Below are 12,198 nucleotides of genomic sequence, written 5' to 3'. Positions count from 1 at the left end.
CAGGATATGAGGTGGTGAAAGGTGTGCACTCAAGGATTACAGAGTAGGGTGGTAGCTAAAGGAGACTGCAGGTTATTTAGAAGTTGTTGGTTAATATTTGAAAAGCTATAACAAGTATTTTGTCTGATATGAGAACTTAATGGCTCTTCAGGAACCATGCCAAGTTTGAGTTTCCCAGGCAGTTTTTCCAAAGGTACTGAAAATTTTAGAGCAGAGCCTACTGATTTGCAATGATATTTTTCTCCCAAGAGAAAAAGCAAGCGTCAACTGTGTAAACGTCAAAGAGAAATCAAATAAGATGGACAGTGAGTATTAATTGGGTCTGTCAGCATGGAGGCTTTTGATGACTTTTTGGAAAAAAATTTAGTGTTTGTAGGGGGGAAGAACCTCTAGTAGAGTGGACTAAAGACTGAGTGGGAGGTGAAGAAATATCCAAAACTCTAGTAGAGAGACAGGGCCATAGCTAAAGTGAGCTTAGGGTTAGGGAGATTTTTTTAATGGATGAGATTTGAGCATGTTCAAATGGTAATACAAAGTAGACAGTAGTGAGGGAGTATTTGAAAGTGGGAGACAGAGTTAAGTTCCAGAGAAAGTAGAAGGGGAAACACCTCCCAGTGGACATGGATTATCATTAATAACAAGCAGTTTGTTCCTTTGACTATAAAGGGAGGGAAAATGGTGCAGATGTAAGCGGGACTATAGATCTTAAAAGAAAAAGTGAGCTATCACTAGTCTAGTGGTTTCTCTTTACTCTGTGTTGTAAGAAGAGAGATCTTCTATGGGAAGTAAGACAGATGGGAAGGAGTAACAGCTTTGGGGCAAAAAGCCAAAGTTTGAAATAATTTTTGTAGAAAGGTGAAGAATAAATAGAACAGGACTTGCTTAACAGCATTGAGGGACAAATACACTTATTCCTCTATTAATTTTCTTTGCAATTAATAGTTCAGGTTTATACAGATGAAGTATCACGGAATCTGACTTTTGTCTAAATGTTGAAGAATTTTAAAAACCTTTTAAGTTCAATTTTCTGATTGAGTCAAAGACAAGTATATAGATGCCAATATTTGAGGCAAAGACAAGTATTTAGACGCCAGTATATCTCTAGCACACATTTTACTTCATTTATTGTTCAATTTAAAAGTATTTATTATATCTTAAAATCAGTTTTGTTTTTATAATTTACTTGTCCTTAAGAAAAAAAAATTGGGGATTTGGAACTTGCTTTTTATCTTTATGTATTTCCCTACAGTACTAAGCATGGTACTTTCAACATAATAGAAGTTTTAGGGTTTTTCTTTTACATTTTGACTTACTCTTTCTGACAGCAATTTTACATCAATCTTAGGCCTGTAGCTTGCTTTATCTTTTACTCTTACCAAAAACTTTTCCGCATCATCCTTTGCTAGACACGAAGCCTCATGGTGGGATGAAAACTTGAGATATTATTTGCCAGGATTTGTTACATTTGTTTTTTTTGGTTTTTAAAAAATTTACTTAAAGTTATTATGAAGTTTGGTCATGTTCTATCTTCAAGTTCTGCTGAGGGCAGGATTTTGTGTAATTTTATTTCTTCCTGTTTTCTGTATTGCTTTCGGAGAAAATACTGGGAGATATGCTTTAAGGCAGCCACCATTATTTTATTATCTCACTATCTTCACCTACACTGACATTTCCTGGTCACTCACTTTAAATGTAATTACATTAGAAAAACAAAGATCAATTAAATTGTTGGGTAATCTGTTAAAATTTAAATTTATTAAGATGTATAAATTTGGTCCATAAATGTATGTGTGTGAGAAATAGAAGATTTTAAAGTGCCTGATTACACAGCTTGTGTTACTCTATTTCAAACTCATACCTATGGATTGTAATAAAACACACACACACACACACACACACACACACATACAAGGCACAGAAAACATCAGAGAACAAATAAAACAATTAACCTGAGTCTTTCCTTAGGTCACTCCACCCATGTTGCGTTGTAGTTTGTGTTTTTTTACCCATGGTCAAGGCTATGGGGAGATTTTAGAAGGTGTGTGAAAGATGGAGGTCAATCACAGATGTCCACAAATGTGTTTCTGTAAGAAAGAGTTCCTCCACACATAGCCCCATCTGGTCTAGAAACTGGAGTACAGGAAGCTATTTTGAGGTTACTTGGCTGGCTTCTCCTGGGGCAATCTGTCAGCATATATGTCGTGCTCTTTTTGTTTAGGCTATAGTTGCCATAGACAGTGCTAGGAAGTAAGGAAAAGCACTCTGTAGGAGCAGGAAAGATGGCAGGAAGCCAAAGAGAAAAATACAAAAATAGATCGTTATCTTAAAATATTATCCCAGCCCTACCATCCAATCTACAATTAGTTTTGTTCTGTTTTTATTATATAAAGAGCTAATGAAAGCATCATATATGTTAATTTTTGATACATGTTGATTTTTACTTCACGGCTACCTTAGAAATTGATGAGGACTATCCATTATATCAGTCAATTTATAGAGTGACAGCCACAGATGAGGACTCTTTAAATGGTGATATACTGATGGTAGGTGGTGATCATTGCGTGAGACACATATATCACTTTGGCATGCACTTAGAATGGCAAACACATAGGTAGCCAAGGTAAGATGGGACATAAGCCTTACAGATGAATTTGAAACTAATTCGGTAGGAAAGAAGAACAATTTCTGATATTTCCATGAGAAAAATAAGGAAAGCACTGTTGGGAAGATTTTTCTGAGTACAGTGCTATGCTTTGGAGATATTTTTCAAGAGTGGTTAATATATTTAATTTGATAATTAAAGAAAGCATAATGAAGCTGACAACCACTCTAATGCAATATTCGTGTTAATGTTGGAAATAGCATTTTTATAAGAAATTTTCTTAATAAGAAAATTATACAACTTCTAACGGAGGTGGGCAGCTGCAAGAAAGACATCAACGCTGAGCTGAAACTGGGGCTTTGTCTTTTGGATTCTATTCAGAACTGTTCCACTTGTCTAGCTATTTCAATGTCACATGTGAATGTGATTATCATTTTTTGATGTTTCAGTATCCTAATTACTAGATATCTAACTATAAGAGACTTGCTTTTCTCATAATTGATTCATGATTGTAAAGTCTCTTAGAGATTTGGCAAAATAAAAAGAACCCATAAAGCTCTAAATGGAGAATTTAGCAGTACATTGGACTACAAAAGTCAGCATGCTTTCTCTGCAGCTGTCCTTTTTAAACATGTATTGAAAGAGTTTACTTCTAATTTGGTAATTCACAGTATGAAGTAAGGAGCACTGTATGAGGGTGAAGTAATGGCGCTTCAGGTAACTTGGGTCAAGTTAGGACTTTACCACTAACTAGCAGTGTAATCCTAGGGAAGTCACTTAATCCCTCTCGCCCTTGATTTCCAGTTAACCTCCAGTGATATATGGGCTGTTGTCAGTCAAGGTACTCAAAATCCCTGCTCAAAAATACTTTGTTGTAGACCAGCCAGTATGCAATTTATATGAAATTGTTAAGAAATACGAGACTTTTCCTATTAGATGATGTCTTTCCAATAGATTAAAAAATAACCTATGGTCCAGCTGAAAATAGTTATTACCAGTTCTGTCATTTGCAGGAAAACAGTGCAGCAGGTGTGTTTTAAAATTTAGTGTTTTGGGAAATAGTTACATTGCTAAAGGCTTGATCCTTATCAAATTAAAAAAATATGCAGTTATAATTGAACTTTAATCAAATTTTACTTCATTTCAAACTACATTTTTTTCAGATACTTTTGAGAATGATTTATCTACTCTCACCTCTTCTCAAACATGGTGGAAAATAAATAAAAAGTGCAATCAAGAAGTAAGATAAATTATAAACTGCATTCAACTGTATTAATATTTGCAATTGGTTTATATCATTATAATTCTTATTTTGTTTCTAAAAAGTCAAACAGTGACAGTGAGTTTATTTTGTACATTCTTTCAGAGATGTATTAATTTGCAGAATCAAATCTAATTTTTTTAAAAAAATCTCTTAAAGGAATATGTATAGTGTTATGCAGCTCTGTAAAAATATAGCAAATCTTTTGGTTGTGTTAATAAGCTAAACAACTCTTACTTTTCCTGTATTCTGCATCAGTATATTCCAATGGTTTTAATACAAGCTTAGATAATAAAGAAAGAGAGAAATTAATCAATGTAAAAATAAAGAACTTTCTATATATTTGCTCCATTATTGTATCTGAATGATCTTCCAAATACATTTTCATTTATTTTAGTGCGATTAATGTATGCTTTATTTTTCTAGTGCTCCACTGAGACACAGTTATCTGGACCAAAGAAAGGAGCAAATTCTTTCGGAGTGTATTCTGTAAGTGGCATTGTTAGTGTGAGAGGCAATGATCCCTTGGACTTTGAGGCTGGATATCATGTAGTTAATATATTTATTTATTATTCTACAAAGAATGACAAGAATCTTTCATAACTGAACTCTGCCTGAAAGATTGAATAGATTATTATTTTAAAGGAAGAGTAATATTTTGTGATTCATTAATGAGGATTAGTGCAGTTAACCAAATATCTAGAACCAGTCTTGGTGGATATCAAAACACAGAGATCATGTCTTAACTTTTTAGATCTATCTAAAGAAGTTTCAGAAAAAGAAGACTTTAAGTAGCTTTCTAACTAGGGAAAACTAAATCAGTAAATCATTAAATTTAAAAATTTTCTGAACATCACAAATGGGAAGAAATTTAAAACAGTCAAGTTGTGGTACTGAAACAATTTATACCCTGCCCTACTTAGAATGACAAAACACATAGGTAGCCAAGGTAAGATGGGGTATAAGTCTTCCAGATGAATTTGAAACTAATGAGGTAGGGAAAAAGAACAATTTCTGGTATTTCCATGAAAAAAAGAAGGAAAGCATTGTTGGGAAGATTTTTCTTAGTAGAGAATGACATATTAGTAGGAACAATGATTGGAAGGAAAACAACTAGAGGGCTATTGAGATAACCTGTGCACACAGAAATGGAGTGTGAAATTTGAGAAATAAAGGGATAAATTATTATTATTATTATTATTATTATTATTATTAGCATTGGTGAAACATTTCCATTTTCAGAAATCCTCCACATGTATTATTTCAATAAGGTGGTTGAGAAAATAGTCATTAGAGAGCAAATGCAAGAATTTATAGAAAAAATAGAGAATGTGCTGCTGAATAGATATTTAGGAGAAAGAGTATTAATAACTAAAGATGATCTCAACTTTCTAACCTAAAAGAACATAAAGGGTAGAAGAAAGCCAATGACTTCTATTTCAATTTCAATCTGGAAATGTTAAATGTCACAGAATGGGGAAGAAGCCAATGATACATATCTTTTAAGCAATTTGAGTGTTAGGACTATAATATGAGGTTAGTATGAGCTTAAAATTAAAATTAGGTGGGAAAAATGGAGATTGTGCATATCAGCTACCTACGTATCAAGCAGTTCAGCTCCATACTTGTGCCCATTCCCTGCCTCACTTCCCTTGCTTACCTTGACTCACACATTCAACCAAACTTGGTAAGTTCTTTAAGACCTACTTAGTTCATCTTTCTACTACATAGCTAACCTATAAGTTTTATGACATTTTATAAAAGAAATTTAAATACGCTCATTGTCAGCCCCTCACTCAGCACAGGTTCTTGTACATTGTAAGGGCTTTTTTTTTTTTTTTTAATTTTTATTTATTTATGGCTGTGTAGGGTCCTCGCTTCTGTGCGAGGGCCTCCTCCAGTTGTGGCAAGCGGGGGCCACTCCTCACCGCGGTGCACGGGCCTCCCACCATCGCGGCCCCCCCTCCTGCGGAGCACAGGCTCCAGACGCGCAGGCGGCATGTGGGATCCTCCCAGACCAGGGCTCGAACCCGTGTCCCCTGCATTGGCAGGCAGACTCTCAACCACTGCGCCACCAGGGAAGCCCGTAAGGGCTTTTTTAATGTTTGCTTAAAAACGTTTTAGTGGATACCTTACTGCCTCGGGGTGTTTTTTTCTTTTCAGAAGGACATTTACTGATATGTCTGAATAAATAATATTTAAAGGGTAAGATGTGTGACAGGATGATGGGGAAAATATTTGAGATCTGATGACATTCTAAACTCTTTTCAGAAATTACCTCCTGTTCTGATCGCAAAGAGTAATTCATGGTCCTGTTTCCAGGGGTTAGCATTAAACAGTCTGCTTTGTGAATGGTTTCAGTGCATTGTACTTTTAGTTAATAATTGAATCTGTAATTCATTCATTTTTTTTTTTGTTCAATTTAGTCTATATTTAGGCATGCAGCCAAGCTACACAGATCTTTGAGATTTAATGGCAAATGACATGAAGCTATTTTGAAATGTACAACTAATCTAGTTAACTAAGAAAGCACTTATACTTCTTTTAGTTGCCTAGAAGACAAATAAAACACTATATTTAATTGGAGAACACTAGAACAACAAAAAAACCTAACAGGAGACATAAAGATGCACATGTATTACTAAATAGTATACTGTCAAGTTTTTTAAAAAAACTCTTTTCCAGGTTTTCCAGCTTACACTGAGAGCAACACATACAACAGGTCTATTCTGTCAAGGGACACTAATTATCATGATTAGAAACATAAATGATGAGAAGCCTCAATCTGAGTAAGCATATTTATTTTAAAGTGTAACAGAGAGAATGGCTAACTAAATAATAATAATAATTATATAGCTACATAAAAATATTTTATTGTTATATTAAAATATATTACTATATACATAAGTAATACATATGCTGATAGAAAGTAAAATATATGTCAGAAAATATTGGTAAACAAATATAGAAGTGATTAATATCGTAATATGATATGGTAAAAAGATATTTGTGTGTCTTTTTGTTTTCTTCCCCAAAGGCTTTGTAAAGTTGTTGTGTTGCTTTTAAATAAATATATTAATTTTAAACAATGGGAAAAGTAGACCTTAAAATGTAGTTTAAAATTTACTTCCATACTCTGAGATATAATTGTAGCATTCAAAAACATTTTCAGATTACGAATGTCTGTTAGATGTTTTTCTATACTTCAAAATGTAGTAAGCAAATACATTACTACAATCTAAGAAAAATTAAATACTACTTAGATTGATGAAGAGAAAAAGAAAAATGGTAGTATTCAAATTATTTTCCTTCCACCCCTAAGTTATATCTCTACAAATGACTAAGGAAAGTAACATTGTTTGAATCCCCAAATTCATTTTTATATTATCTGAACAAGAGAAGCAAATATGGAGCTTAGTTTTTCCCTTATTTCTGGGGATAGTTACTCTACCTGTCCTACTACATTTGTGGTAGAGGTTCTGCCAACTTCTTAAAGTAATTTTTTGTCACCTGCATGCCTACTATAAGCATAAACTTATTGCCTTTACTTATTTAGTAGAATTCAATGCTAGATAATATAAGCAATACCAAAATTACTGAAATATTGGTATGGCCCCAAAATATTGTTTTTGTTTCTTAAGGGACATAGTATGTTAAATTACAATTAATGAAACAGAAAAGGAAATGATTCAAAGTGGTCCAGAATGTAAATACTGTGAGTTATATTATATTATGGTATAAAGGAGAAACCACACTGTAAAGGAGAAACCATATTAGATTGTGGTGGTCAAGAAGGTTGCTCAGAGGAATGGCCTCACCCACTCACCTCCCTTTTCCTTTAACTTCCTTGAACCTCTCTCCCAAACCAAGATTTAGCCTTTCCTTCCCTTTAAAATGTGTAGCAAAGTTATGGTCTCTATCACACAGCACTATAGTTATTTATATCTGTGTTCACCTCTAGCAGTGAGATCTAAAGAGCAGAAGCCGGCTTATTCTTAGGCATATAAACTGGAATAACATACTGTAGGTTACTGATAAATGTCTGATGCTTGAATGGAAGGTTGAATAAGAAAGAAATTTAAGTTTCAGAAATGTTCTGGAAATTGATCAGGGACTTGAAATATACTTTAAAGAGATGAACAATAAATTTAAAATAAATGTCCTGATAACTTGCTTATCCAAACTTGTCCAAAGTTATGACTTTGGACAGCATTTCATCATACCAGATAACAAGATGAAAATGAATATATTTAATCCCTTATGTTCAATTGCCAACTATTCCATACATTTGGTATTTGGAATAATAGAGGTGCACTATTTCAATCTGTTTTCCAGTTTTCATCTCTTTGACGTCATGCTATCTTTCATATCTGGCATGATGCCAGAGACTAAATGATTAAAAATTAATGCTTATGCAGAAAAGTTACGTAACTTTGTGCCAGAAATGGATTTTCTCAACATTTGAATACTTTGGGAACTCTTAAATTCTTGACAAGATGAAGGTAATATTATCACAAATCCAAAAGATTCTTTGCAAGTTATCAGAACTGAGCAGGTATGTGCATACAAATCTGCACTTGCAACATTTTTTCATCAACATATTTTTTTTCTTTAGACCTTTTCCTCTGAATTCTATTAATGTAACTGAAGAAAAACCTGTTGGAGAAATTATAGCAAGAGTAAAACCAACAGACTGAGATGAAGATGGCGGCATCACTTATACCTTTAGAACACAGCAGGAAAAGTTTGCTTTGGACCCTTGTAAGTTTTAAATACATAGTTCTAGGTGTCTTCATTTAAGCATTCACTATCTAATCTCGGCATTTCCTTTAGACTTCGGGTTAGTAAAGCTACCCTTTCAAAATTAGATTAAATATGGAGAAGGAAACACCAAAAATGTGTGGCATTTGACAGTTGCTATTTTCCTACTTGTAAAAATGACCTTCTTGTGAAATAACGACTGTCATAGTAACTTATTTTTATAACTGGCTATTGGCTTTCAGAGGCAATCAGTGCAATGCTTCTGTGAAATCCTTGTCCTTATGGAACAGATAAGTCATATCTAACTCCTTAGTTTCATTTGTGAAAATCGGAACATTTCCTTAATAATTATATTTTGGATACTTGATTATGGATATATTCCTACCTATGTGTACAGAATTACTACTCTGGTATATTGTTTTCCTATGGCTTGTCACAGTACTTGATTTAACTGTCCAGCATTCAACCAGAGGAAAAAAAAAAACACCAGCAACACAACTATGAGAGCTTCTTAAGCAGACCCTGTAAGGCTGCTGTCTCTGTGTCTAATGCCAGAGCTTGAGGTCCACAAGCCCAGAGGTCAGGAGAGAAGACAAGTACAAAGTGGGGGAGATTAAGGGTAGACCAGACACACAAGCAGGCTCTGGACTCTATGAGAATGCACTAAAACCCATGTCCGTTCTTGTTGCCGCTGACCTTGGTAGTGAGGGTATCCTGCAGAAGCTGGGGCCTTTCATTATAAGACTGAGCACACACACCTGTTCTAGGAGTCAGAGAAGCTGAAAGAGGATCCAGAGGTGGATAAAGCAGCTGCAGAGCCAGCTGCTACTTCACGCCAATGATGAGATAGCAGACCAGCAAAAACAAATGTAAGAAATGAAATGTCTGCTGCTAACTTTCAACTCTCCCAGTCAACCAAGATTCTCCCTTGGAGGCACCAGGGATGAACAGTTTCTGTCTTCACAAATTTTCTGTCTTCACAAATTTTCCTAAGTTTGACCCTTGAGCTCATTTTTCATCTTTCTATAAAATATATCTCTTATATGTGGAATCTAAAAAAAGGGTACAAATGAACTAATCTACAAAACAGAAATAGAGTTACAAATGTAGAAACAAACTTATTATTACCAGGGGGTAAGGGTGGGAGGGACAAATTGGGAGACTGGGATTGACATATACACACTACTATATATAAAACATAACTAATAAGGACAGGGAACACTACTCAATACTCTATAGTGGCCTATATGGGAAAATAATCTAAAAAAAGAATGGATATATGTATATGTATAACAGATTCACTTTGCTGTACACCTGAAACTAATACAACATTGTAAATCAACTATACTACAATAAAAATTATTTAAAAGAAGAATTAGTTAAGTTGGATGGCAGAAACAATACATGATTAGGATTTTAACATAGTTTGGCTAGTTTTTTCAGGCTCAAAACCACTAATAACTCTATTATTGTAATTAAAATAAAATACTGTGGTCTGGTACTTTTAAAGTCGAGATGCTACCTATGCTCGGTAAATCCATAAATTACAATTTAGAGATTTGGAGGAAAATATGATGAAACCATTTATAATATTAAATTATATTTTAAAGGCAAGTATAAAGCAAGTGGGCATTTTTAAACAAATATTTTCAATGATTGTAGAGCTGCTAAACATCACTTTCCTTATTCAATAAAGTGTATACTATTAAATGAATTAAATTACCATCAATATGAATAAATTAGTATATGCCTAATTATTTGAGTTTGGTAATTTTTCTTTATTTATTTTCATTAGTTACAGGCATAATCACTCTTCTTCAGCCTTTGAATCCTGACAACCCAAATAATCCTAAAACCTATTCTGTGGAAATTGAGGCCATAGATAATGGGAATAATACCAGTACCTATATGTTTACAGTTTTTGTGGAGGATGTAGACGACCATATTGTCTGTGACTCGAGTTTTTCAATAGGAGCAGGTAAATTACAAGTCTATTTTATTGATAACATTCATGAAATGAAAGAGTAAGAAAATTTTAAAATAAAATTTTTAATAATTAAAGTTTTTTTTTTACTTTTAATAAAAGAGAAGTAAGTAAAAGAACTCAATAAAGTGAGAGATATACTCCTACAAAGAAAAAATATAGAATTGGTATGATTTAAAGTAACTTTCAAATAATTATTTCTTTGTGTGGAAGATCAGGTATAGGAATAGTTACAAAATTATTTTGTTTATCCATAACATATGAATTAACAGGTTGCTTAACAAGTTGTCATATGTGTGAAAATCTAAACAATAAAATACAATTTTTATCTTCTAAGTTGACCAAGATGTAAAAATAACAGGAAAAAAGTCAGTGCTGGCTAAGGTATAAAGAAATTAACACTTACAATGGAATACTACTCAGCCATAAAAAAGAATGGAATTTTGCCATTTGCAGCAATATAGATGGACTTGGAGGGAATTATGCTAGGTGAAATAAGTCAGATAGAAAAAGACAAATATTGTATAATATCACTTATATGTGGAACTGAAAAAATACAACAAACTAGTGAATATAACAAAAAAGAAGCAGACTCACAGATCTAGAGAACAAATTAGTGCTTACAAGTGGGGAGAGGGAAGGTGGGAGGGAGGCAATGTAGGGGTAAGGGATTTAGAAGCACAAACTAGTAGGTATAAAAGAAGCTACAAGGATATATTATACAACATGGAGAATATAGCAAATGTTTTATAATAACTATAAAAGGAGTATAACCTTTAAAAATTGTGAATCAGAGAGGAACCAAGATGGCGGAGTAGAAGGACGTGCTCTCACTCCCTCTTGCGAGAACACCAGAATCACAACTAGCTGCTGGACAATCATCGACAGGAAGACACTGGAACTCACTAAAAAAGATACCCACATCCAAAGACAAAGGAGAAGCTACAATGAGATGGTAGGAGGGGCGCAATCACAGTAAAATCAAATCCAATAACTGCTGGGTGGGTGACTCACAGACTGGAGAACACTTATACCACAGAAGTCCACCCACTGGAGTGAAGGTTCTGAGCCCCACGTCAGGCTTCCCAACCTGGGGGTCCGGCAACGGGAGGACGAATTCCTAGAGAATCAGACTTTGAAGCCTAGTGGGAATAGATTGCAGGACTTCGGCATGACTGGGGGGAAACAGAGACTCCACTCTTGGAGGGCACGCACAAAGTAGTGTGCGCATTGGGACCCAGGGGAAGGAGCACTGACCCCAGGGGAGACTGAACCAGACCTACCTGCTAGTGTTGGAGGGTCTCCTGCAGAGGCAGGGGGTGGCTGTGGCTCACTGTGGGGACAAGGACACTGACAGCAGAAGTTCTGGGAAGTACTCCTTGGCGTGAGCCCTCCCAGAGTCTGTCATTAGCCCCACCAAAGAGCCCAGGTAGGCTCCAGTGTTGGGTTGCCTCAAGCCAAACAACCAACAGGGAGGGAACCCAGCCCCACCCATCAGCAGTCAAGTGGATTAAAGTTTTAATGAGCTCTGCTGACCAGAGCAACAGTCAGCTCTACCCACCACCAGTCCCTCCCATCAAGCCTCTTAGA

General features: G+C 34.8%; 1 protein-coding gene across 1 annotated transcript in view; it reads left to right on the top strand.

Moving 5' to 3' along the window:
* LOC309632662 (cadherin-23-like) overlaps positions 1-12,198 on the top strand; it is a gene marked incomplete at its 5' end in the record, with an annotated part of 102,183 nt that overhangs the window by 17,713 nt on the left and 72,272 nt on the right. The window contains 6 exon segments of the mRNA XM_082400421.1: positions 2,458-2,543; positions 4,290-4,457; positions 6,513-6,652; positions 8,479-8,557; positions 8,561-8,624; positions 10,420-10,648. Of these exon segments, the coding sequence (XP_082256547.1) occupies positions 2,458-2,543; positions 4,290-4,457; positions 6,513-6,652; positions 8,479-8,557; positions 8,561-8,624; positions 10,420-10,648 (766 nt within the window).

This window comes from Balaenoptera borealis (genome assembly GCF_965194805.1).
Source record: "Balaenoptera borealis genome assembly, chromosome: 7".
Taxonomy (NCBI): domain Eukaryota; kingdom Metazoa; phylum Chordata; class Mammalia; order Artiodactyla; family Balaenopteridae; genus Balaenoptera; species Balaenoptera borealis.
The sequence above is the reverse complement of the archived record's forward strand: the minus strand, read 5'-3'. Positions and strand labels throughout refer to the sequence as shown.